The sequence below is a fragment of the Oncorhynchus masou genome, chromosome 5 (genome assembly GCF_036934945.1).
Source record: "Oncorhynchus masou masou isolate Uvic2021 chromosome 5, UVic_Omas_1.1, whole genome shotgun sequence".
NCBI classification, from domain to species: domain Eukaryota; kingdom Metazoa; phylum Chordata; class Actinopteri; order Salmoniformes; family Salmonidae; genus Oncorhynchus; species Oncorhynchus masou.
Genome location: NC_088216.1, coordinates 8,369,575 through 8,394,574, shown reverse-complemented (window position 1 = coordinate 8,394,574; position 25,000 = coordinate 8,369,575). Strand labels below are relative to the sequence as shown.

Below are 25,000 nucleotides of genomic sequence, written 5' to 3'. Positions count from 1 at the left end.
ACACAGCCCTATTCAGCCTTATAATGCTTTATACTGTACACACAGCCCTATTCAGCCTTATAATGCTTTATACTGTACATACAGCCCTATTCAGCCTCATAATGCTTTATACTGTACACACAGCCCTATTCAGCCTCATAATGCTTTATACTGTACATTGTCCTATTCAGCCTTATAATGCCTATACTGTACACACAGCCCTATTCAGGCTTATAATGCTTTATATACACAGCCCTATTCAGCCTTATAATGCTTTATACTGTACACACAGCCCTATTCAGCCTTATAATGCTTTATACTGTACATACAGCCCTATTCAGCCTTATAATGCTTTATACTGTACACACAGCCCTATTCAGCCTCATAATGCTTTATACTGTACATACAGCCCTATTCAGCCTCATAATGCTTTATACTGTACACACAGCCCTATTCAGCCTTATAATGCTTTATACTGTACATACAGCCCTATTCAGCCTTATAATGCTGTATACTGTACACACAGCCCTATTCAGCCTTATAATGCTTTATACTGTACATACAGCCCTATTCAGCCTTATAATGCTTTATACTGTACACACAGCCCTATTCAGCCTTATAATGCTTTATACTGTACACAGCCCTATTCAGCCTCATAATGCTTTATACTGTACATACAGCCCTATTCAGCCTCATAATGCTTTATACTGTACATACAGCCCTATTCAGCCTTATAATGCTTTATACTGTACATACAGCCCTATTCAGCCTTATAATGCTTTATACTTATACTATTCAGTTATAATGCTGCATACTGTACATACAGCCCTATTCAGCCTCATAATGCTGTATACTGTACATACAGCCCTATTCAGCCTCATAATGCTTTATACTGTACATACAGTCCTATTCAGCCTTATAATGCTTTATACTGTAAGTTTCGGCCTAGTATGGTTCTCAATCAGAAGCAGGCGTCATTAGTTGTCTCTGATTGAGAATCATACTTAGGTAGCCTGGGTTTCACTGTGTGTTTGTGGGTGATTGTTCCTGTCTCTGTGTTTGTTTTCACCAGATAGGCTGTTTCGGTTTTCTCACGTTTATTGTTTTGTTAGTTTATTCATGTATAGTGTCTTTATTAAAATACCATGAATAAACACCACGCTGCGTTTTGGTCCGCCTCTCGTTCAACTAAAGAAAACCGTTAACAGGCAGCCATTGACTCTCCCTCTCCTACTGAAAAAGAGACAGTGTCGGTTGATATATTAAACATATATTTTAAAAACACCCTGAGGATTGGTTATAAAAACGTTTGACATGTTTCTGTGGACATTACGGATACTATTTGCAATTTTCGTCTGTGATGTCGTGACCTGCTCGAGCCTATGGATTTCTGAACATAACGCGACAAACAAATGGAGGTATTTTGGATATAAAAATAATCTTTATGGAACAAAAGGAACATTTATTGTGTAACTGGGAGTCTCGTGAGTGAAAACATTTGAAGATCATCAAAGGTAAGCATTTTAATCTATTTCTTTTCTGACTTTCGTGACCAATCTACTTGGCTGCTAGCTGTTTGTAATATTTTGTCTACTGAGAGTTCTTACATAAACGCTTGTTATGCTTTCGCCGAAAAGCTGTATTGAAATCTGACCCGCCAGGAGGATTAACAACAAACTAAGCTGTGTTTTGCTATATTGCACTTGCGATTTCATGAATATTAAATATGTTTAGTAATTTAATTTGAATTTGGCGCACTGCAATTCAGCGGGTGTTGATTTTCCTCAGGTTTTCGCATGCAATATCAGTTCTGTTGTACTCACAGACAATATTTTGACAGTTTTGGAAACTTTAGAGTGTTTTCTATCATAATCTGACAATTATATGAATATTCTAGTTGCTGTGCCTGAGAAATAGGCAGTTTCAAAGAAGATGTTAAAGGCTTGAGGACCACTCCCTACCATCCCCAAACGGATGGGCTCGTAGAGAGGTTCAATCAAACGCACAAGAACATGCTGAGGAAGTGTGTGGCCGACACTGGTAAAGACTGGGATAAGAGGTTAACTTTTCTGCTTTTTGCTTACAGGGAGGTGCCTCAGGCATCGACAGGTTTCTCGCCATTCAAACGCCTCTATGGGTAGCCAGTGCAGGGACCACTGAAGTGATGGGAAGGTCCCCCAGTAGCTACCTCAGGACAGGGGATTGTCCAGTACGCCCTCCAGATGCGAGACAGTCTAGAGCGGTACCGAGAGGAAGCTAGGGTAAACCTTCAGCAAGCCGAGAAGGCCCAGAAGAGAGGTATGACCAGTACGCTTGCCTCAGAGAGTTTGAGCCAGGACAGAAAGTCCTGCTCCTCCTTCCCTCGTCGACCAGCAAGCTCCTTGGGCAGTGGCAAGGGCTGTACCTAATTGGGAGGAAGATGGGCCCGGTGACCAATGAGGCGCTGCACCCGGACAAGGGTAAGGAGAAGGAAACCTACCATGTGAACCTTCTCAAGGCCTGGGAGGAGAGAGGAACTCTCCAAAGGAAGTCCTTTCTGGTCCGCAGAGTAGAAGAAGAGGACGAGTCAAAGGCGGGGTCACAGAGGCATGGAAAGGACGAGTTGGAGAGGGGTTCACAGAGGCATGGAAAGGACGAGTCGGAGGAGGGGTCACAGAGGCATGGAGAGGACGAGTCGGAGGAGGGTCACAGAGGCATGGAAGGACGAGTCGGAGGAGGGGTCACAGAGGCATGGAGAGGACGAGTCGGAGGAGGGGTCACAGAGGCATGGAAAGGACGAGTCGGAGGGGGGGTCACAGAGGCATGGAGAGGACGAGTCGGAGGTCACACTGGCTCACCTGGAAGAAGACAAGCAAGATGAGCTGAAGCAGCTGTTTGGCTCTTAGGTCAGAGGTCAGGAAGAACCAAAAGTCCTGGAGCATGCCATCCGTTTGAAGCCAGAACCCTGTCCGCCAGCATCCTTACCATGTGCCTGAGAGGCTGGTGGATGTCGTCGAGTCGTCTTCAAGTGAATGGAGCAGCCCCCTGCTGTCATTGTCCCAAAGAAAGATGGCTCTTCGCGTCTGCATGGCCTTCCATAAGGTGAATGCCATCTCACAGTCTGATGCCTACTACCCCATGCCCAGCATCGACGACTTGCTGGAGAGAATAGGGAGAGCTCATTACATCACCACATGGGATCTCTGCAAAGTGTACTGGCAGGTTCCCCTGGACGAACAATCCAAGGCCCACACTGCCTTCCGGATGCCGATGGGCCTGTTCCAGTTCAAGGCCGTTTGGCCTTCATGAGGCCCCTGCAACTTCCCAGAGGCTGATGGTCCTCCAGGACTGTGACGATTACTGTGCTGCTTACTTGGACGACATGGTGATCTACAGCCACTCCTGGGAGGATCACATACAGCATCCTGGGGAAGATCCATGATGCAGGCCTCACGCTTAACCTCCTGAAGTGTGAGTGGGCGAAACATGAGGCAAAGTACCTGGGTTACCAGCTGGGTAAAGGTGAAGTTCGGCCTCAGGTGGACAAATTGGAATCCATCAGGAACACCCCTCAGCCCTCAACCCAGAACCAAGACACAAGTCCTTCCTAGGTCTGGCAGGGTGGTACCGGAGATTCCTTCCGCAGTTCTCGACCATTCGCTGTGGACCTCTGATCAACCTCACTTCAAAGGTGGCCAGCAACCCCGTGAAGTGGACTGAGGAGCCAGGAGAAGAGCTGAGGAAGCTTTCATGATGCTGACAAAAACTGCTACCCTGTGGCCTCATTCCCTGTTCTCCAGAGCCCTGATTTTCAGGAGAGTTACGTACAGGTGGACGCTTCGGCTGTGGGAATTGGAGCTGTACTGGCCCAAGGGGAGCCAGGAGAAGAGCTCCCCCGTGCTGTGCCTGAGTCGGAAGCTGTCCACTGGCCCAAGAGGGAAACCAGGAGAACAGAAGGAGTGCCTGTGCCTGAAGAGGAGCTGTACTGGCCCCCACAGGGGTGGGGAGCCAGGATGCAAGAGCTCCCGTGCTCTCTCTGTGCCTCTCTCTGTCTCTCTCTCTCTCTCTCAGCTCATTGAAGCTGTTGCCACAGACAGAAGGAAACCAGTGTTTTTACAATGTCAAATGGTAAAGGACAATCGATATGAACAATGGTGCGTGTTCTTCAGTGCCTGCAACACACACACATACACACTGAAGTAGATATGGGCACATCTGTGTGTAATCTGCCTCTGACCAGGTGGTATCTGGGCAGATGCAGTGTTTCTCAATAGCAAGGTGGGGCTCGTAGCTCATTGATGCTCTACACTAGTTTGCGCGCAATGTGTCACAGTACATGGGGCTCTGTAAACACACACACACAAGGTTTGGGAATCGCTTCCTTTTACTGCTCTTTTCTGGACACACACTACGTTGTACACTCGAGGATATTTTTGCACACTCACCCATTTTGTGAAGTCTTGGTTGGTGGCGGACCCCAGACCTCACAGCCATAAAGGGCACTCTATGACACAAGTATTTTTAGCCACACCCTAGAATGATTTCACTTACCCCCCAAGGTTGTAGCCTGACAGTGTCTAGATGGAATTTGTATTTGTGGTCCTGGTGACTGTTCCTGGTCCACCGCTGCTATAAGATCTAGGTGCTCATCAGTCTGGGTTCAGCAGTGAGCCGGGTACGGAGGCTCTGATCCCTGTCTAACACACACACAGTTGTTTGTGTGTACATGGATTTTATGATGTCAATGTTTTACCCCCAACACCACTTTCCATCAGTTTGGCATTCAGTGGAGAAATTGAGAGAGAGAGAAATCAACAAAGACAGGAGACAGAGAGACAGGGAGAGAGACAGGGACAGAGGGACTGGGAGACAGAGAAAGAAGAGACATTTGAGTAGTTTTCATTGAGAAGTGAGAGAGAGACAGGGAGACAGAGAGACAGGGAGACAGAGAGACAGGGATTTTTGTGGATTGGGGTGACAGAGAGACAGGGAGACAGAGAGACAGGGAGACAGAGAGAGACAGGGAGACAGAGAGATAGGAGAGGAATTTGATGGCAGTCTTTCATCTGAGACGATACCAGCAACAGCCACAGGACCTTTTGGGTCCGGTCCAGTGTTTTATTTTGTCCATCTCATTAATTTATCTGGACTGAAGTAGTCTTTAATAGTTGATTCTCCAAACACACTGTACACAGACAACATGTATATGTTTTTGCTCTTTATTCTTTGAAGACGGGAGAAGTGGTTTACCCAGAAACATTAGAGAATAATTCTTAGTGTTGTTGTTTGTTTAGTGTTTTCCAATTTTCCTCAGCTATGGATTCTTCAATTACATTGAGCTGATTTCTGACATGCTGTTCACTGTAAATGAATTCAATTCATAGACTTTATTGGCAGGTTTCCGGGTCTCTATGTTTTTGTCCAATATATAAAGTTAAACAATAAAAATTTAGTTCTGTCATTGTTGTTAATTTTCCATCATAGATATATGGTCAAATATACTGTTAAGATTTTCACTGGTTGCCCTTCAGCGGGGATTGGACTAATATGGGAAATTTGTGTTTTCCTAATTGTTTGTGGATCTGTTTCTATTCATCTATAGCATACATTCTTAAAGTGCAGCTCAGTTTCCTTTTTGTGCTTTGAAACTCCAAACACACTCAGCACTCTGGGTTGAGGTCAGATAAAGTAGTCTACAGTACTACTGACTAATTATCTTTTTGTTTTCTACACTAATTGTGCTCTTGACTATGTACATCCTGAACAGAGCTGCCGTGGGTTATCTTGTCACCTGGGGGGCTGTGCTTCCCTCCAGGGTGGTGGACATTTAGGTCACAACGTAGAGAGAGACTGTCTGTCATTAAAAGTCTGGCATGACACACCAGGAGGACAATGGGCTCTGATAATTTCAACAGCCAAATGTAGAATGGTTCCTGTTTATGATTAATTTGATGGCATAGTTATGCCCTTCTTGCCTTGTCACAGATCGTTCCCAGCTTTCACACCTGTGTGTTTGGTGGATGGGACTATAGTTTTCTGTAACCTAGGGCATCCTAGATGGAATTTGTATTTGTGGTCCTCTGAGGGTTTCTTGGAACACCATGCTTTTGGTCTTACTGAGATTTCTGTGGTGAAGTCTTTCTGCTCTTCAGGCCAAAAGATCAGATGACCTCAGGCCCTCCTTGGTTTCCCAGAAGATGAAATAGCAAACAGCAGACTTTTGTTCCATAAAGTGTCTGTTGTTGGTGCTGCAGACTTTGGCCTCGGCCAGTTCGTTGTGTGAGCAGAGCCTGCTGGGCATCTGCATCCTGCTTGGCTTGGGCGAGTGTGAAGAAATGTGGGGGTTTTTTGACTGTTTAACCGCTCTTGTTGTTTTGTGTACATGGATTTTATGATGCTTCCATGTTTAGGCCCTCTTTTCCATGGGGTGGGCAGGAGTGGCATACCCTCTGATCTGAGGGCTAAATCAACAAAGTGGGCATGATTGACGTGGGTTTTGGTTTGTTTGGTTGGGGTAGGGTGTGGATGTGTCTGGGTGTACGGTAGTTTGGATGTAATTCCAATTTGGGTCCTCTTGCCTGCAGGTCTTGTGGTCTGGGTGAGGTGTCTATTGATCTGTTGTTCCTGTGTGAAGTTTTCCCAAGGGATACTTTGAGACGATGTCCTTTAGTTATTGGGGTCAAATTTGTCTCTGCCATTTTTGTGGATTGGACCTGGTCATCTTGGTTCAAGTCCAGGGTTGGGGAAGTGGGCTTTGAGTTTTAGGCGATAGAGAGAATAACACCACAGGCCTTTTTGGGTTTGAGGAGTTTTTATTTTCAGACTCTTTCCTGCTGGGCCCTCAGGTCTTTAATAGTTGATTCTAAGATGTAGAGTGGCTGTTTTTGCTCTTTAAGATAGAGAGTTTAGAAGAGTTTAGTGTTTTCTAATATTTCCCAGAAGTTTAGAGAATAGGGAGATGGAGAATAAATATGCACTAGCTTTCTTAGAATTTTTTGATGTCAAAATTCTGAGACCTCTCTACTGGGATTTTCTCTGCGCTATCCAACCTCTCCCCATCAGCAATCATTGAAGCATCAAAAGCTATTGAGTAACACATCAAAAAAATCTGTTGATCTTCATCAATCATCTTGTGTGTGTTTACCATACCACACACACACACACAATGATTGACACACACACACAAATATGGGGATTCTAGTGGGGACACACACAGGGATTTTTTCTGTGGAAATTTCCTTTTGAATTTCTGCACCCACACACACACACACAATCTTTTCTTAGACATCACACACACACAAAGGCACACCACACAAAGTGTCCAATGTTGTTGGTTGGTTTGACCTCAGGCCAGTAAGTGTGAGCACATTGTTGGGCACACACACTCTCACTTGACACACAGTTGACAGCGGGGGTGATCAGGAGTGGCAGGCGTGGGCTGTGTCTGGTTGAGTGCTTTATATGTGGAGGTGTGTGAACCTGGTCATAGTGTTCAAGTGTGGTTTTGTGTTTTGATTTGAAGTGGGGGTCTTTTCGTTGGTAGCAGGTAGAATCCACTTGTGCGTTGGGGAAAAAAGAAGCCTTTTCAATCACTCCCTTATCTGTGGCCACTCTTTCCTGCTCTCATCTTTTGCCTGTAATTATGTGCTGAAAAATGTCATCAGAAGGTGTGTCTGTGTGTGTGTGTGGGTGTGTCAGGGTGGCTGACAGGGGGTGCTCTAGCGGGTGAGAGACGGCTGGGCTTGGGGTTCCTCACCTCTCCCTCAGTCATGTCAAATTTTTGTTGGGTTGAGTAACACATCAAAAAAGTGTTCTGCTGGCTTCTTTGTGGGGGTGGCCATCTCTGTGATTCTGTTTCTCCTGGTCTGGTTAGGTGTGCTGTTGTGTGCTGTGCTGTTGTGTGAGTCTGTGCTGTGTGTGTGTGTGTGTGTTTGGCTCCACCTGATTATTAACTCTGGAAACCAACTCATTTCATCTGCGACTGAAAACATTTGTTCTGATCTGAGAAATTAACCATGGAGAATGTGTCGTAACAGAACCATGGAGAATGTGTTCGTAACAGAACCATGGAGAATGTGTTGTAACAGAACCATGGAGAATGTGTTTATAACAGAACCATGGAGAATGTGTTACCCCCCTAACAGAACCATGGAGAATGTGTTGTAACAGAACCATGGAGAATGTGTTGTAACAGAACCATGGAGAATGTGTCATAACAGAACCATGGAGAATGTGTTAGAATTCAGTCCTTAACAGAACCATGGAGAATGTGTTGTAACAGAACCATGGAGAATGTGTTGTAACAGAACCATGGAGAATGTGTTATAACAGAACCATGGAGAATGTGTTATAACAGAACCATGGAGAATGTGTTGATAACAGAACCATGGAGAATGTATTATAACAGAACCATGGAGAATGTGATCTGTAACAGAACCATGGAGAATGTGTTGTAACAGAACCATGGAGAATGTGTAATAACAGAACCATGGAGAATGTGTTGTAACAGAACCATGCAGAATGTGTTGTAACAGAACCATGGAGAATGTGTTGTAACAGAACCATGGAGAATGTGTCATAACAGAACCATGGAGAATGTGTTGTAACAGAACCATGGAGAATGTGTTGTAACAGAACCATGGAGAATGTGTTATAACAGAACCATGCAGAATGTGTTGTAACAGAACCATGGAGAATGTGTTGTAACAGAACCATGGAGAATGTGTTGTAACAGAACCATGGAGAATGTGTCATAACAGAACCATGGAGAATGTGTTGTAACAGAACCATGCAGAATGTGTTGTAACAGAACCATGGAGAATGTGTTGTAACAGAACCATGCAGAATGTGTTGTAACAGAACCATGGAGAATGTGTCGTAACAGAACCATGGAGAATGTGTTATAACAGAACCATGGAGAATGTGTTATAACAGAACCATGGAGAATGTGTCAGAACCATGGAACAGAACCATGGAGAATGTGTCATAACAGAACCATGGAGAATGTGTCGTAACAGAACCATGGAGAATGTGTTGTAACAGAACCATGGAGAATGTGTCGTAACAGAACCATGGAGAATGTGTTATAACAGAACCATGGAAAATGTGTCGTAACAGAACCATGGAGAATGTGTCGTAACAGAACCATGGAGAATGTGTCGTAACAGAACCATGGAGAATGTGTTGTAACAGAACCATGGAGAATGTGTTGTAACAGAACCATGGAGAATGTGTTGTAACAGAACCATGGAGAATGTGTTATAACAGAACCATGGAGAATGTGTCGTAACAGAACCATGGAGAATGTATTATAACAGAACCATGGAGAATGTGTTGTAACAGAACCATGGAGAATGTGTTGTAACAGAACCATGGAGAATGTGTAATAACAGAACCATGGAGAATGTGTTGTAACAGAACCATGCAGAATGTGTTGTAACAGAACCATGGAGAATGTGTTGTAACAGAACCATGGAGAATGTGTTATAACAGAACCATGGAGAATGTGTCTGGATTACTGCAACTCGCTGTTGGCTGGGCTCCCTGCCTGTGCCATTAAACCCCTACAACTCATCCAGAACGCCGCAGCCCGTCTGGTGTTCAACCTTCCCAAGTTCTCTCACGTCACCCCGCTCCTCCGCTCTCTCCACTGGCTTCCAGTTGAAGCTCGCATCCGCTACAAGACCATGGTGCTTGCCTACGGAGCTGTGAGGAACGCACCGAGTACCTCCAGGCTCTGATCAGGCCCTACACCCAAGCAAGGGCACTGCGTTCATCCACCTCTGGCCTGCTCGCCTCCTTACCACTGAGGAAGTACAGTTCCCGCTCAGCCCAGTCAAAACTGTTCGCTGCTCTGGCCCCCAATGGTGGAACAAACTCCCTCACGATGCCAGGACAGCGGAGTCAATCACCACCTTCCGGAGACACCTGAAACCCCACCTCTTCAAGGAATACCTAGGATAGGATAAGTAATCCTTCTCACCCCCCTCCCCCTCCCCTTAATGATTTAGATGCACTATTGTAAAGTGGCTGTTCCACTGGATGTCAGAAGGTGAATTCACCAATTTGTAAGTCGCTCTGGATAAGAGCGTCTGCTAAATGACTTAAATGTAAATGTAAATGTTATAACAGAACCATGGAGAATGTGTTGTAACAGAACCATGGAGAATGTGTTATAACAGAACCATGCAGAATGTGTTATAACAGAACCATGGAGAATGTGTTATAACAGAACCATGCAGAATGTGTTGTAACAGAACCATGGAGAATGTGTTGTAACAGAACCATGGAGAATGTGTTGTAACAGAACCATGGAGAATGTGTGTGTGTTAGTGTTTATGTGTATGTAATAGGACCTCTATACCAGGCGGTGTCAGAGGAAAGCTAGAAACATCTCCAAAGACTCCAGCCACCCTGGTCATAGACTGTGAGGTGTGTCGTTCCCAGTACAGTGAGGTGTGTCGTACCCAGTACAGTGAGGTGTGTCGTACCCAGTACAGTGAGGTGTGTTTTGTTCCCAGTACAGTGAGGTGTGTCGTACCCAGTACAGTGAGGTGTGTTTTGTTCCCAGTACAGTGAGGTGTGTCGTACCCAGTACAGTGAGGTGTGTTACCCAGTACAGTGAGGTGTGTTTTGTTCCCAGTACAGTGAGGTGTGTCGTACCCAGTACAGTGAGGTGTGTCGTACCCAGTACAGTGAGGTGTGTTTTGTTCCCAGTACAGTGAGGTGTGTCGTACCCAGTACGGTGAGGTGTGTCATACCCAGTACAGTGAGGTGTGTCATACCCAGTACGGTGAGGTGTGTCGTACCCAGTACAGTGAGGTGTGTTTTGTTCCCAGTACAGTGAGGTGTGTCGTACCCAGTACAGTGAGGTGTGTCGTGCCCAGTACAGTGAGGTGTGTTTTGATCCCAGTACAGTGAGGTGTGTTTTGTTCCCAGTACAATGAGGTGTGTTTTGTTCCCAGTACAGTGAGGTGTGTTTTGTTCCCAGTACAGTGAGGTGTGTCGTACCCAGTACAGTGAGGTGTGTCGTACCCAGTACAGTGAGGTGTGTCATACCCAGTACAGTGAGGTGTGTTTTGTTCCCAGTACAGTGAGGTGTATCGTACCCAGTACAGTGAGGTGTGTCGTACCCAGTACAGTGAGGTGTGTCGTACCCAGTACAGTGAGGTGTGTTTTGTTCCCAGTACAGTGAGGTGTGTCGTACCCAGTACAGTGAGGTGTGTTTTGTTCCCAGTACAGTGAGGTGTGTTTTGATCCCAGTACAGTGAGGTGTGTTTTGTTCCCAGTACAGTGAGGTGTGTTTTGTTCCCAGTACAGTGAGGTGTGTCGTACCCAGTACAGTGAGGTGTGTTTTGTTCCCAGTACAGTGAGGTGTGTTTTGTTCCCAGTACAGTGATGTGTGTCGTACCCAGTACAGTGAGGTGTGTTTTGTTCCCAGTACAGTGAGGTGTGTGTCGTTCCCAGTACAGTGAGGTGTGTCGTACCCAGTACAGTGAGGTGTGTTTTGTTCCCAGTACAGTGAGGTGTGTCGTACCCAGTACAGTGAGGTGTGTCGTACCCAGTACAGTGAGGTGTGTTTTGTTCCCAGTACAGTGAGGTGTGTTTTGTTCCCAGTACAGTGAGGTGTGTCGTACCCAGTACAGTGAGGTGTGTCGTACCCAGTACAGTGAGGTGTGTCGTACCCAGTACAGTGAGGTGTGTCGTACCCAGTACAGTGAGGTGTGTCGTACCCAGTACAGTGAGGTGTGTTTTGTTCCCAGTACAGTGAGGTGTGGCGTACCCAGTACAGTGAGGTGTGTCGTACCCAGTACAGAGAGGTGTGTTTTGTTCCCAGTACAGTGAGGTGTGTCGTACTCAGTACAGTGAGGTGTGTCGTACCCAGTACAGTGAGGTGTGTCGTACCCAGTACAGTGAGGTGTGTCGTACCCAGTACAGAGAGGTTTGTTTTGATCCCAGTACAGTGAGGTGTGTCGTACCCAGTACAGAGAGGTGTGTTTTGATCCCAGTACAGTGAGGTGTGTCGTACCCAGTACAGTGAGGTGTGTTTTGTTCCCAGTACAGTGAGGTGTGTCGTACCCAGTACAGTGAGATGGGCCCGGGCCTCGGTGGGTCTGGTGGTGGAGTTGAGAAGCGACGCCTCACACACGTACACGCCCCCGTCTGAGAGGGAGGGGCTAGAGAGGGTCAGGCGACGCCCGAACACGCCCACTCCACTGGCCAGCCGACGCCCATTACGTTTCCATGACAACACCAGCCTCTCCACCGGCCTGGGGAGAAAACAACAAATTAACCAAATTAAATCTATCAATAACTCATCTAGCCAATCAATCAACCAATTACACAATCAATCAATCAAATGATCAACCAATTAAACAATCAATCAATCAAATTATAAATCTATTTAACAATCATTCAATCAAATGATCAATCTATTTATCAATCAATCAGTAAATCAATGAATGACAGTGGAACGACTTCCAGTCTTCATAGAGGTCCATGCGGTCACACAGCTACTGTACTGTCCACTAGAGGGGGGTATTGGCACCAGGAGACAAAACAACATCAAGACAACGCTTCTGCTGTTTACACCATCTAAAACACTGTGGAGGGGTGTGTGAGACTGTGTGTGTGTGTGTGTGTGTGTGTGTGTGTGTGTGTGTGTGTGTGTGTGTGTGTGTGTGTGTGTGTGTGTGTGTGTGTGTGTGTGTGTGGGTGTGTGTGGGTGTGAGACTGTGTGTGTGTGTGTGTGTGTGTGAAAGTGTTAGACAGAGGTGCTGAGGCAGGGTGGAAGACAAACTCACTGCTCTAATCAACACAGTCTAAACTTGTCTTGGAGGAGGGATAGAGAGAGAGAGGGGAGGGGAAGGAGGATAGGAGGGAGGGAGGAGGGGAGGGAAGGAGGATATGAGGGAGAGGAGAGGGGGAGGGGAAGGAGGATAGGAGGTTGAGGGAGAGAGAGAGGGGGGAGGGGATGGAGGATAGGAGGGGAGGGAGAGAGAGAGCGGGAGGGGATGGAGGATAGGAAGGAGAGAGAGAGGGGAAGGAGAGAGCAAGAGGGAGGGGAAGGAAGAGAGAGAGGGGGAGGGAAAGGAGGATATGAGGGAGGGGAGGGAGAGAGAGGGGAGGGAAAGGAGGATATGAGGGAGGGAGGGAGAGAGAGGGGAGGGAAAGGAGGATATGAGGGGAGGAGGGGAGGGAAAGGAGGATATGAGGGGAGGAGGGGAGGGAGAGAGAAGGGAGGGAAAGGAGGATATGAGGGGAGGAGGGGAGGGAGAGAGAGAGAGAGCAGGAGAGAGATTAGGAGTGCTAAAGAGAGAGTTGAGGGCAACTCTTCCTGTCATTTGAGTTTTAAAGCCTCACTGAGTGAGGCCAGGTCTGTTGTGTGTGTGTGTTACCTGGCGTTAGCAATACACTCAAGTGTAGCTTCCCTCCCTGCCACGACAGACATATTCTTCGGACCAATCACAATCACCGGAGCCACGGGCTCAACCAGAGCATCAGGGTCTGAGAGAGAGAGAAAAAGGGACGAGAGGGAGAGAAAGGGGGGAGGAGGGAGAGAACGAGGGGAGAGAGGGGGAGAGAATGAGGGGGAGAGGGGGAGAGAATGAGGGGAGAGAGGGGGAGAGGAGAGGGGGAGAGGGAGGAGGGAGAGAGAGGAGAGAGAGAGAGAGAGAGACAGAGAAATTAGGGAGAGAGAGAACGAGAGGGGGTGAGAGAGGGGAGATCATTTCATTTTCACATGTACCTCCACATGTACACAATACTACACACACACCCTCCACATGTACACAATACACACACGCACCCTCCACATGTACACAATACTACACACACACCCTCCACATGTACACAATACTACACACACACCCTCCACATGTACACAATACTACACACACACCCTCCACATGTACACAATACTACACACACACCCTCCACATGTACACAATACTACACACACACCCTCCACATGTACACAGTACTACACACACACCCTCCACATGTACACAATACTACACACACACCCTCCACATGTACACAATACTACACACACACCCTCCACATGTACACAATACTACACACACACCCTCCACATGTACACAATAATACACATACACCCTCCACATGTACACAATACTACACACACACCCTCCACATGTACACAATACTACACACACACCCTCCACATGTACTCAATACTACACACACACCCTCCACATGTACACAATACTACACACACCCTCCACATGTACACAACACACATCCAATCCAATTTAAACAATCAACTTTGGAGAGGTTGGTTGCTTTTGAGCGTGTGTGTATCCTGCCGTGTGTGTTTGTGTGTGTATTGCTGTGGGAGCATAAGGACTCCCTGTGGAGATTATACAATGAAACTCCTCAAAATCAAATCATTCTATTAGATTAAATACCAGGAAAATAGAACACACTGTGGGAGGGAGCGAGGAGAGGGGGAGGTGAGAGGGAGAGGGGAGTGGAGAGAGAGAGGGGGAGGGGAGGGGAAAGAGGGAGAGGGGGGGAGGGAGAGAGAGGGAGGAGAGAGGGAGAGGGGGAGAGGGAGAGGGGAGGAGAGAGGGAGAGGGAGAGGGAGAGAGAGAGGGGAGGGAGCGAGGGAGAGGGTATGGAGAGAGAGGGGGAGGGAGAGAGAGATGGGGGAGGGAGAAAGATATGGGGGAGTGGTAAGGAGGGAGGGTGGGTAGGTGGGAATGTGGGAGAGAGGGAGGGTTGATGCATAAAAGAATGAGGCCTGAATACTGAAGACCTTCATTGGTTCCCTGAGCTAATGTCTATAAGGCTATAAACCAACAGGCTAACACAGTCCAGTATCAGACAGGAAACACAGTCCAGTATCAGACAGGAAACACAGTCCAGTATCAGACAGGAAACAGAGTCCAGTATCAGACAGGAAACACAGTCCAGTATTAGACAGGAAACACAGTCCAGTATTAGACAGGAAACACAGTCCAGTATTAGACAGGAAACACAGTCCAGTATCAGACAGGAAACACAGTCCAGTATCAGACAGGAAACACAGTCCAGTATCAGACAGGAAACACAGTCCAGTATCAGACAGGAAACACAGTCCAGTATTAGACAGGAAACAGAGTCCAGTATCAGACAGGAAACACAGTCCAGTATCAGACAGGAAACACAGTCCAGTATCAGACAGGAAACAGAGTCCAGTATCAGACAGGAAACACAGTCCAGTATCAGACAGGAAACACAGTCCAGTATCATCATGGTCTGACCCTAAAACAGGGGAACACAGAGTCATCCTAAATTACAACTAGGGGAAGATTAAATAAACAGGATTGGTACGGTTTGAGAGTGAGAGAGGGGGAGATGTGGGAGAGAGAGAGAGCGAGAGAGAGAGACAGAGAGAGAGACACACAGAGAGAGAGACACAGAGAGAGAGAGAGGGGGAGAGAGAGAGAGAGAGAGGGAGATGAGGGAGATAGTGAGAGGAGATGAGGGGGAGATAGAGAGAGAGGGGGAGATAGAGAGAGAGACTGAGACACAGAGAGACTGACAGACACAGAGAGAGAGAGAGAGAGAGAGAGAGAGAGAGAGAGAGAGAGAGATAGCGGGAGATAGAGAGAGAGGAGATAGGGGAGAGAGAGAGAGAGAGAGAGAGAGAGAGGGAGAGAGAGAGAGGGGAGATAGGGGAAGAGGGAGAGAGAGAGAGAGAGGGAGAGAGAGAGAGGGGAGATAGGGGAGAGGGAGAGAGAGAGAGAGAGAGAGAGAGAGAGAGGGAGAGAGAGAGAGGGAGGATTGACAGAGCTGGCAGGTAGTTCTATCTCAGATTAGACGGTAATCTCTATCCAAAAGGATTTTCTCAGATTACAACTTGTTGTTTGTCCTATTAAATGGACCCTGGACAGGACATCAGGGTGTGTAATCCCTCCAGCTCAACATGTATGTGTGTGTGTATGTTAATCCAATCAGACACGTCCCTGTAGGGTCCTAGAGAGTAGGGAGACATGGCTCAGGGTGTGTGATGTTAGCAGAATGTGTATTAATAGAGTTGTCATGTACATATCATCCGTTTGACACTCACATAACACACAGAGAGACACAGAGAATACCTGACCCACATTTAAGGAAAGAGCTTTGACTAATGTACAGATAACACACAGAGAGACACAGAGGATACCTGACCCACATTTAAGGAAAGAGCTTTGACTAATGTACAGATAACACACAGAGAGACACAGAGGATACCTGACCCACATTTAAGGAAAGAGCTTTGACTAATGTACAGATAACACACAGAGAGACACAGACAATACCTGACCCACATTTAAGGAAAGAGCTTTGACTAATGTACAGATAACACACAGAGAGACACAGAGGATACCTGACCCACATTTAAGGAAAGAGCTTTGACTAATGTACAGACTCAGTGAGCAATAGCTTTGCTGTTGAGAAAGGCCGCCGTAGGCAGACATGGCTCTCAAGAGATGACAGGCTATGTGCTCACTGCCCACAAAATGAGGTAGAAACTGAGCTGCACTTCCTAACCTCCTGCCAAATGCATGACCATATTAGAGACACATATTTCCCCTTAGACTACACAGACCCACAAAGCATTCGAAAAACAAATCCAATTTTGATAAACTCCCATATCAACTGGGTGAAATACCATAGTGTGCATCACAGCAGTGAGATTTGTGACCTGTTGCCACAAGAAAAGGTCAACCAGTGAAGAACAAACACCATTGTAAACACAACCCATATTTATGCTTATTTATTTTCCCTTGACTTTAACTATTTGTACATTGTTACAACACTGTATATATATATATATATATATATATATATATATATATATATATATATATATATATATATATATATATATATATGACATTTGTAATGTCTTCATTGTTTTGAAACTTCTGTATGTGTAATGTTTACTGTTAATTTTGATTTAATTTTAATTTAATTTTTAATTTTATTTATTTGGAAAATATTCAGACACCTTGACTTTTTCCTTATTCTAAAATGTTTTTCCGTCATCACAATAACCCATAATGACAAAGAGGTTCTAAAATGTATTTAATAATTTATTTTTCTCGTCAATCTACACACAATACCCCATAATGACAAAGAGGTTCTAAAATGTATTTAATAATTTATTTTTCTCGTCAATCTACACACAATACCCCATAATGACAAAGAGGTTCTAAAATGTATTTAATAATTTATTTTTCTCGTCAATCTACACACAATACCCCATAATGACAAAGAGGTTCTAAAATGTATTTAATAATTTATTTTTTCTCGTCAATCTACACACAATACCCCATAATGACAAAGAGGTTCTAAAATGTATTTAATAATTTATTTTTCTCGTCAATCTACACACAATACCACATAATGACAAAGTGAACAGGTTTTTTTATACATTTTTGAAAATGTATTAAAAATAAAAACACAGAAATACCTAATTTACAAAAGTTTTCAGACCCTTTGCTATGACACTCAAAATTGAGCTCAGGTGCATCCTGTTTCCGTTGATCATCCTTGAGATGTTTCTACAACTTGATTGGAGTCCACCTGTGGCAGATTTAATTGATTGGACATTACTTGGGAAGGCACACACCTGTCTATATAAGGTCCCACAGCTGACAGTGCATTTCAAAGCAAAAATAAAGCCATGGGGTTGAAGGAATTGTCCATAGAGCTCCGAGACAGGATTGTGTCGAGGCACAGATCTGGGGAAGGGTACAAAAACATTTCTGTTGCATTGAAGGTCCCCAAGAACCCAGTGGCCTCCATCATTCTCAAATGGAAGAAGTTTGGAATCACCAAGACTCTTCCAAGAGCTGGCCACCTGGCCAAACTGAGCAGCCCTATGGTCACACTGACAGAGCTCCAGAGTTCCTCTGTGGAGATGGGAGAAACTTTCAGAACGACAACCACCTCACTACTCACTACTCCACCAATCAGGCCTTTATGGTAGAGTGGACAGATGGAAGCCACTCCTCAGGAAAGGGCACATGACAGCCCACATAACAGCCAACACTCTCAGACCATGAGAAACAAGATTTTCTGGTCAAATGAAACCAAGATTGAACTCTTTGGCCTGAATGCCAAGCGTCACGTCTGGAGGAAACCTGACACCATCCCTACGGCCAAGCATGGTGGTGGCAGCATCATGCTGTGGGGATGCTTTTCACAGCGGCAGAGACTGGGAGACTAGTCAGGATCGAAGGAAATATGAACGGAGCAAAGTACAGAGAGATCCTTGATGGAAACCTGCTCCAGAGCACTTAAGACCTCAGACTGGAGCGAATGTTCACCTTCCAACAGAACAATGACCCTAAGCACACAGCCAAGACAATGAAGGAGGGGCTTCAGGACAAGTCTCTGAATGTCCTTAAGTGGCCGAGCCAGAGCCCGGACTTGAACCCGATCAAACATCTCTAAAGAGACCTGAAGATAGCTGTGCAGCAACGCTCACCATCCAATCTGACAGAGGTTGAGAGGATCTGCAGAAAAGAATGGGAGGAACTCCCCAAATACAGGTGTGTCAAGCTTGTAGTGACATATCCAAGAAGACTCAATGCTGTAATCACTGCCAAAGGTGCTTCAACAAAGTACTGAGTAAAGAGTCTGAATACTTATGTAAATGTGTTTGAACACTGAGTTAGAGAGGAGAACACTGATTTATAGAAGAGAACACTGAGTTGTAGAAGAGAACACTGAGTTAGAGAGGAGAACACTGACTTATAGAGGAGAACACTTAGAGGAGAACACTGAGTTATAGAGGAGAACACTTAGAGGAGAACACTGAGTTATAGAAGAGAACACTGAGTTAGAGAGGAGAACACTGAGTTATAGAGGAGAACACTTAGAGGAGAACACTGAGTTATAGAAGAGAACACTGAGTTAGAGAGGAGAACACTGAGTTATAGAGGAGAACACTTAGAGGAGAACACTGAGTTAGAGAGGAGAACACTGAGTTAGAGAGGAGAACACTGAGTTAAAGAGGAGAACACTGTGTTATAGAGGAGAACACTGAGTTAAAGAGGAGAATATTGAGAGGAGAACACTGAGGTAGAAAGGAGAACACTGAGTTAAAGAGGAGAATATTGAGAGGAGAACACTGAGTTAGAGAGGAGAACACTGAGTTAAAGAGGAGAATACTGAGTTAGAGAGGAGAACACTGAGGTAGAAAGGAGAACACTGAGCGGAGAACACTGAGAGGAGAACACTGAGGTAGAGAGGAGAACACTGAGGTAGAGAGGAGAACACTGAGAGGAGAACACTGAGAGGAGAACACTGAGGTAGAGAGGAGAACACTGAGAGGAGAACACTGAGAGGAGAACACTGAGGTAGAGAGGAGAACACTGAGGTAGAGAGGAGAACACTGAGAGGAGAACACTGAGGTGGAGAACACTGAGGTAGAGAGGAGAACACTGAGAGGAGAACACTGAGGTGGAGAGGAGAACACTGAGGTAGAGAGGAGAACACTGAGAGGAGAACACTGAGTTAGAGAGGAGAACACTGAGAGGAGAACACTGAGGTGGAGAGGAGAACACTGAGGTAGAGAGGAGAACACTGAGGTAGAGAGGAGAACACTGAGAGGAGAACACTGAGGTGGAGAACACTGAGGTAGAGAGGAGAACACTGAGAGGAGAACACTGAGGTGGAGAGGAGAACACTGAGGTAGAGAGGAGAACACTGAGAGGAGAACACTGAGTTAGAGAGGAGAACACTGAGAGGAGAACCCTGAGAGGAGAACACTGAGGTAGAGGAGAACACTGAGAGGAGAACACTGAGAGGAGAACACTGAGGTGGAGAGGAGAACACTGAGGTAGAGAGGAGAACACTGAGAGGAGAACACTGAGGTGGAGAACACTGAGGTAGAGAGGAGAACACTGAGAGGAGAACACTGAGGTGGAGAGGAGAACACTGAGGTAGAGAGGAGAACACTGAGAGGAGAACACTGAGAGGAGAACACTGAGGTAGAGAGGAGAACACTGAGAGGAGAACACTGAGAGGAGAACACTGAGGTGGAGAGGAGAACACTGAGGTAGAGAGGAGAACACTGAGAGGAGAACACTGAGGTGGAGAACACTGAGGTAGAGAGGAGAACACTGAGAGGAGAACACTGAGTTAGAGAGGAGAACACTGAGAGGAGAACCCTGAGAGGAGAACACTGAGGTAGAGAGGAGAACACTGAGAGGAGAACACTGAGGTGGAGAACACTGAGGTAGAGAGGAGAACACTGAGAGGAGAACACTGAGGTGGAGAGGAGAACACTGAGGTAGAGAGGAGAACACTGAGAGGAGAACACTGAGAGGAGAACACTGAGGTAGAGAGGAGAACACTGAGAGGAGAACACTGAGAGGAGAACACTGAGGTGGAGAGGAGAACACTGAGGTAGAGAGGAGAACACTGAGAGGAGAACACTGAGGTGGAGAACACTGAGGTAGAGAGGAGAACACTGAGAGGAGAACACTGAGGTGGAGAGGAGAACACTGAGGTAGAGAGGAGAACACTGAGAGGAGAACACTGAGTTAGAGAGGAGAACACTGAGAGGAGAACCCTGAGAGGAGAACACTGAGAGGAGAACACTGAGGTAGAGAGGAGAACACTGAGAGGAGAACACTGAGAGGAGAACACTGAGGTGGAAAGGAGAACACTGAGAGGAGAACAATGAGGTAGAGAGGAGAACACTGAGAGGAGAACATTGAGGTAGAAAGGAGAACACTTTGAGGAGAACACTGAGGTAGAGAGGAGAACACTGAGAGGAGAACACTGAGGTGGAGAGGAGAACACTGAGAGGAGAACACTGAGAGGAGAACCCTGAGAGGAGAACACTTAGGTAGAGAGGAGAACACTGAGAGGAGAACACAGAGAGGAGAACACAGAGAGGAGAACACTGAGGTGGAAAGGAGAACACTGAGAGGAGAACAATGAATGTGTGAGGTGAACCATTAGAAAAGGGGAAGAGCAACTTTTGCTGAGCAAGACAGAAAGGAGGGAGGGGGACACTTAACATATCTTCATGACACAAGTCTATGGCCTTCAGTTGGGAGAGAGAGAGAAAGAGAGAGGAGGGAGAGAGAGCAACGGAACGAGGCATTGATGGATAGTGAGATAAAAGAGAGAGAGCTGGTTGTCTCACCCTGAGAGACACGGTTCCTCCCTGACAGAAGCAGAGAGGGAGGGGGATTGGAGGATGAAGGGGGAGGGAATCTTTATTTCAGCTTGTCTAGAGAGAGAGAGAGAGAGGGAGGGTGAGCGAGAGACAGAGAGAAAGATAGAGAGCGAGCGAGAGACAGACCGAGAGGGAGGGACACAGAGACAGAGAGAGAGGGAGGGAGAGAGACAGACAGAGAAAGAGAGATAGAGAGAGAGAGAGACAAAGAGAGAGAGAGTGAGAGACAGAGACAAAGAGACAGAGAGAGAGAGGGAGTGAGACACAGAGACAGAGAGAGAGAGACAGAGAGAGAGAGAGGGAGTGAGACACAGAGACAGAGAGAGAGAGAGAGAGAGAGGAGGGAGAGACAATGAGAGAGAGAGAGAGAGAGAAAGACAGAGAGATAGAGAGGGAGGGAGAGAGAGACAGAGAAACTCAGCACACAAGGGGACAAACACCTCTCTGCAGGTGACAGCATTCACTCCCACATATGCCCCCCTAGGCACAACTATGACAACATAACCAACAAAAATGGGTCACAAGTCCTGCAGCTCTGTCGCACGCTGGGTATGTACATAGTCAATGGTAGGCTTCGAGGGGACTCCTATGGTAGGTACACCTATAGCTCATCTCTTGGCAGTAGTACTGTAGACTACTTTATCACTGACCTCAACCCAGAGTCTCTCAGAGCGTTCACAGTCATCCCACTGACACCCCTATCAGACCACAGCAACAGCAACTTCAGACCACAGCACAGCAATCTACTTGAACAGAGCAATACTCAATCATGAGGCATCAAAGCCAAAGGAACTGAGTAACATTTAGACATGCTATAGATGGAAGGAATGTAGCTTGGAAACCTACCAAAAACCAATTAGTTAACAACAAATTTTAGACAATTTCCTGGGTAAAACGTTCCACTGTATTAGTGAAGGTGTAAACTTGGCAGTAGAAAATCTTAACAGTATATTAGTATATCAAATCTAAAAATCTCAAATAGAAAACCAAAGAAAATTAACAACAATGACAAATGGTTTGATGAAGAATGCAAAAATCTAAGAAAGAAATTGAGGAACCTGTCCAACCAAAAACATAGAGACCCGGAAAACCTGAGTCTACGCCTTCACTATGGTGAATCACTAAAACAATACAGAAATACACTACGGAAAAGAAGGAACAGCACGTCAGAAATCAGCTCAATGTAATTGAAGAATCCAAAGACTCTAACCACGTCTGGGAAAATTGGAAAATGCTAAACAAACAACAACACGAAGAATTATCTATCCAAAGGGAAGAGGGAAACGAGGCGGTCTTCTGGTCAGACTCCGGAGACGGGCACATCGTGCACCACTGCCTAGCATTCTTCTCGCCAATGTCCAGTCTCTTGACAACAAGGTTGATGAAATCCGAGCAAGGGTAGCATTCCAGAGGGACATCAGAGACTGTAAAATTCTTTGCTTCACGGAAACATGGCTCACTGGAGAGACGCTATCCGAAGCGGTGCAGCCAGCGGGTTTCTCCACGCATCGCGCTGACAGAAACAAACACCTTTCTGGTAAGAAGAGGGGTGGGGGCGTATGCCTTATGGCTAACGAGACGTGGTGTGATCACAGAAACATACAGGAACTCAAATCTTTCTGTTCACCTGATTTAGAATTCCTCACAATCAAATGTCGACCGCATTATCTACCAAGAGAATTATCTTCGATTATAATCACAGCCGTATATATTCCACCCCAAGCAGACACATCGATGGCTCTGAACGAACTTTATTTGACTCTTTGCAAACTGGAATCCATACATCCTGAGGCTGCATTCATTGTTGCTGGGGATTTTAACAAGGCTAATCAGAAAACAAGACTCCCTAAATTGTATCAGCATATCGATTGCGCACCCAGGGCTGGCAAAACCTTGGATCATTGTTATTCTAACTTCCGCGACGCATATAAGGCCCTGCCCCGCCCTCCTTTCGGAAAAGCTGACCACGACTCCATTTTGTTGATCCCTGCCTACAGAGAGAAACTAAAACAAGAAGCTCCCACGCTGAGGTCTGTCCAACGCTGGTCCGAACAAGCTGATTCCACACTCCAAGACTGCTTCCATCACGTGGACTGGGATATGTTTCGTATTGCGTCAGACAACAACATTGACAAATACGCTGATTCGGTGTGCGAGTTCATTAGAACGTGCGTTGAAGATGTCGACTACCGACTAAACGACTACCGCCCCGTAGCACTCACTTCCGTCATCATGAAGTGCTTTGAGAAACTAGTCAAGGACCATATCACCTCCACCCTACCTGACACCCTAGACCCACTCCAATTTGCTTACCGCCCAAATAGGTCCACAGACGACGCAATCTCAACCACACTGCACACTGCCCTAACCCATCTGGACAAGAGGAATACCTATGTGAGAATGCTGTTCATCGACTACAGCTCGGCATTAAACACCATAGTACCCTCCAAGCTCGTCATCAAGCTCGAGACCCTGGGTCTCGACCCCGCCCTGTGCAACTGGGTACTGGACTTCCTGACGGGCCGCCCCCAGGTGGTGAGGGTAGGCAACAACATCTCCACCCCGCTGATCCTCAACACTGGGGCCCCACAAGGGTGCGTTCTGAGCCCTCTCCTGTACTCCCTGTTCACCCACGACTGCGTGGCCACACACGCCTCCAACTCAATCATCAAGTTTGCGGACGACACAACAGTGGTAGGCTTGATTACCAACAACGACGAGGCGGTCTACAGGGAGGAGGTGAGGGCCCTCGGAGTGTGGTGTCGGAAAATAACCTCACACTCAACGTCAACAAAACTAAGGAGATGATTGTGGACTTCAGGAAACAGCAGAGGGAACACCCCCCTATCCACATCGATGGAACAGTAGTGGAGAGGGTAGTAAGTTTTAAGTTCCTCGGCATACACATCACAGACAAACTGAATTGGTCCACCCACACAGACAGCATCGTGAAGAAGGCGCAGCAGCGTCCTCAGGAGGCTGAAGAAATTCGGCTTGTCACCAAAAGCACTCACAAACTTCTACAGATGCACAATCGAGAGCATCCTGGTGGGCTGTATCACCACCTGGTACGGCAACTGCTCCGCCCACAACCGTAAGGCTCTCCAGAGGGTAGTGAGGTCTGCACAACGCATCACCGGGGGCAAACTACCCTCTGGTCATGTTGTGTAACTCTACTGACTGTACTAATATACTATCTAGCTATACTGACTGTAGTAATATACTAACTAACTCTACTGACTGTACTAATATACTAACTAACTCTACTGACTGTACTAATATACTAACTAACTCTACTGACTATACTGACTATATTAATATACTAACTAACTCTACTGACTATACTAATATACTAACTAACTCTACTGACTGTACTAATATACTAACTAACTCTACTGACTATACTGACTATACTAATATACTAACTAACTCTACTGACTATACTAATATACTAACTAACTCTACTGACTATACTAATATACTAACTAACTCTACTCACTCTACTGACTATACTAATATACTAACTAACTCTACTGACTATACTAATATACTAACTAACTCTACTGACTATACTGACTATACTAATATACTAACTAACTCTACTGACTATACTAATATACTAACTAACTCTACTGACTATACTAATATACTAACTAACTCTACTGACTATACTAATATACTAACTAACTCTACTGACTATACTAATATACTAACTAACTCTACTCACTCTACTGACTACACTAATATACTAACTAACTCTACTGACTATACTGACTATACTAATATACTAACTAACTCTACTGACTATACTAATATACTAACTAACTCTACTGACTGTACTAATATACTAAC

At 45.9% G+C, this 25,000-nt stretch overlaps 1 protein-coding gene across 1 annotated transcript in view; it reads right to left on the bottom strand.

Moving 5' to 3' along the window:
* Window positions 1-25,000, bottom strand: part of LOC135525824 (protein sidekick-1-like) — a 445,696-nt gene that overhangs the window by 172,504 nt on the left and 248,192 nt on the right. Inside the window, 6 exon segments of the mRNA XM_064953721.1 lie at window positions 2,291-2,383; window positions 2,669-2,807; window positions 3,175-3,360; window positions 3,787-3,883; window positions 12,037-12,227; window positions 13,356-13,464. Of these exon segments, the coding sequence (XP_064809793.1) occupies window positions 2,291-2,383; window positions 2,669-2,807; window positions 3,175-3,360; window positions 3,787-3,883; window positions 12,037-12,227; window positions 13,356-13,464 (815 nt within the window).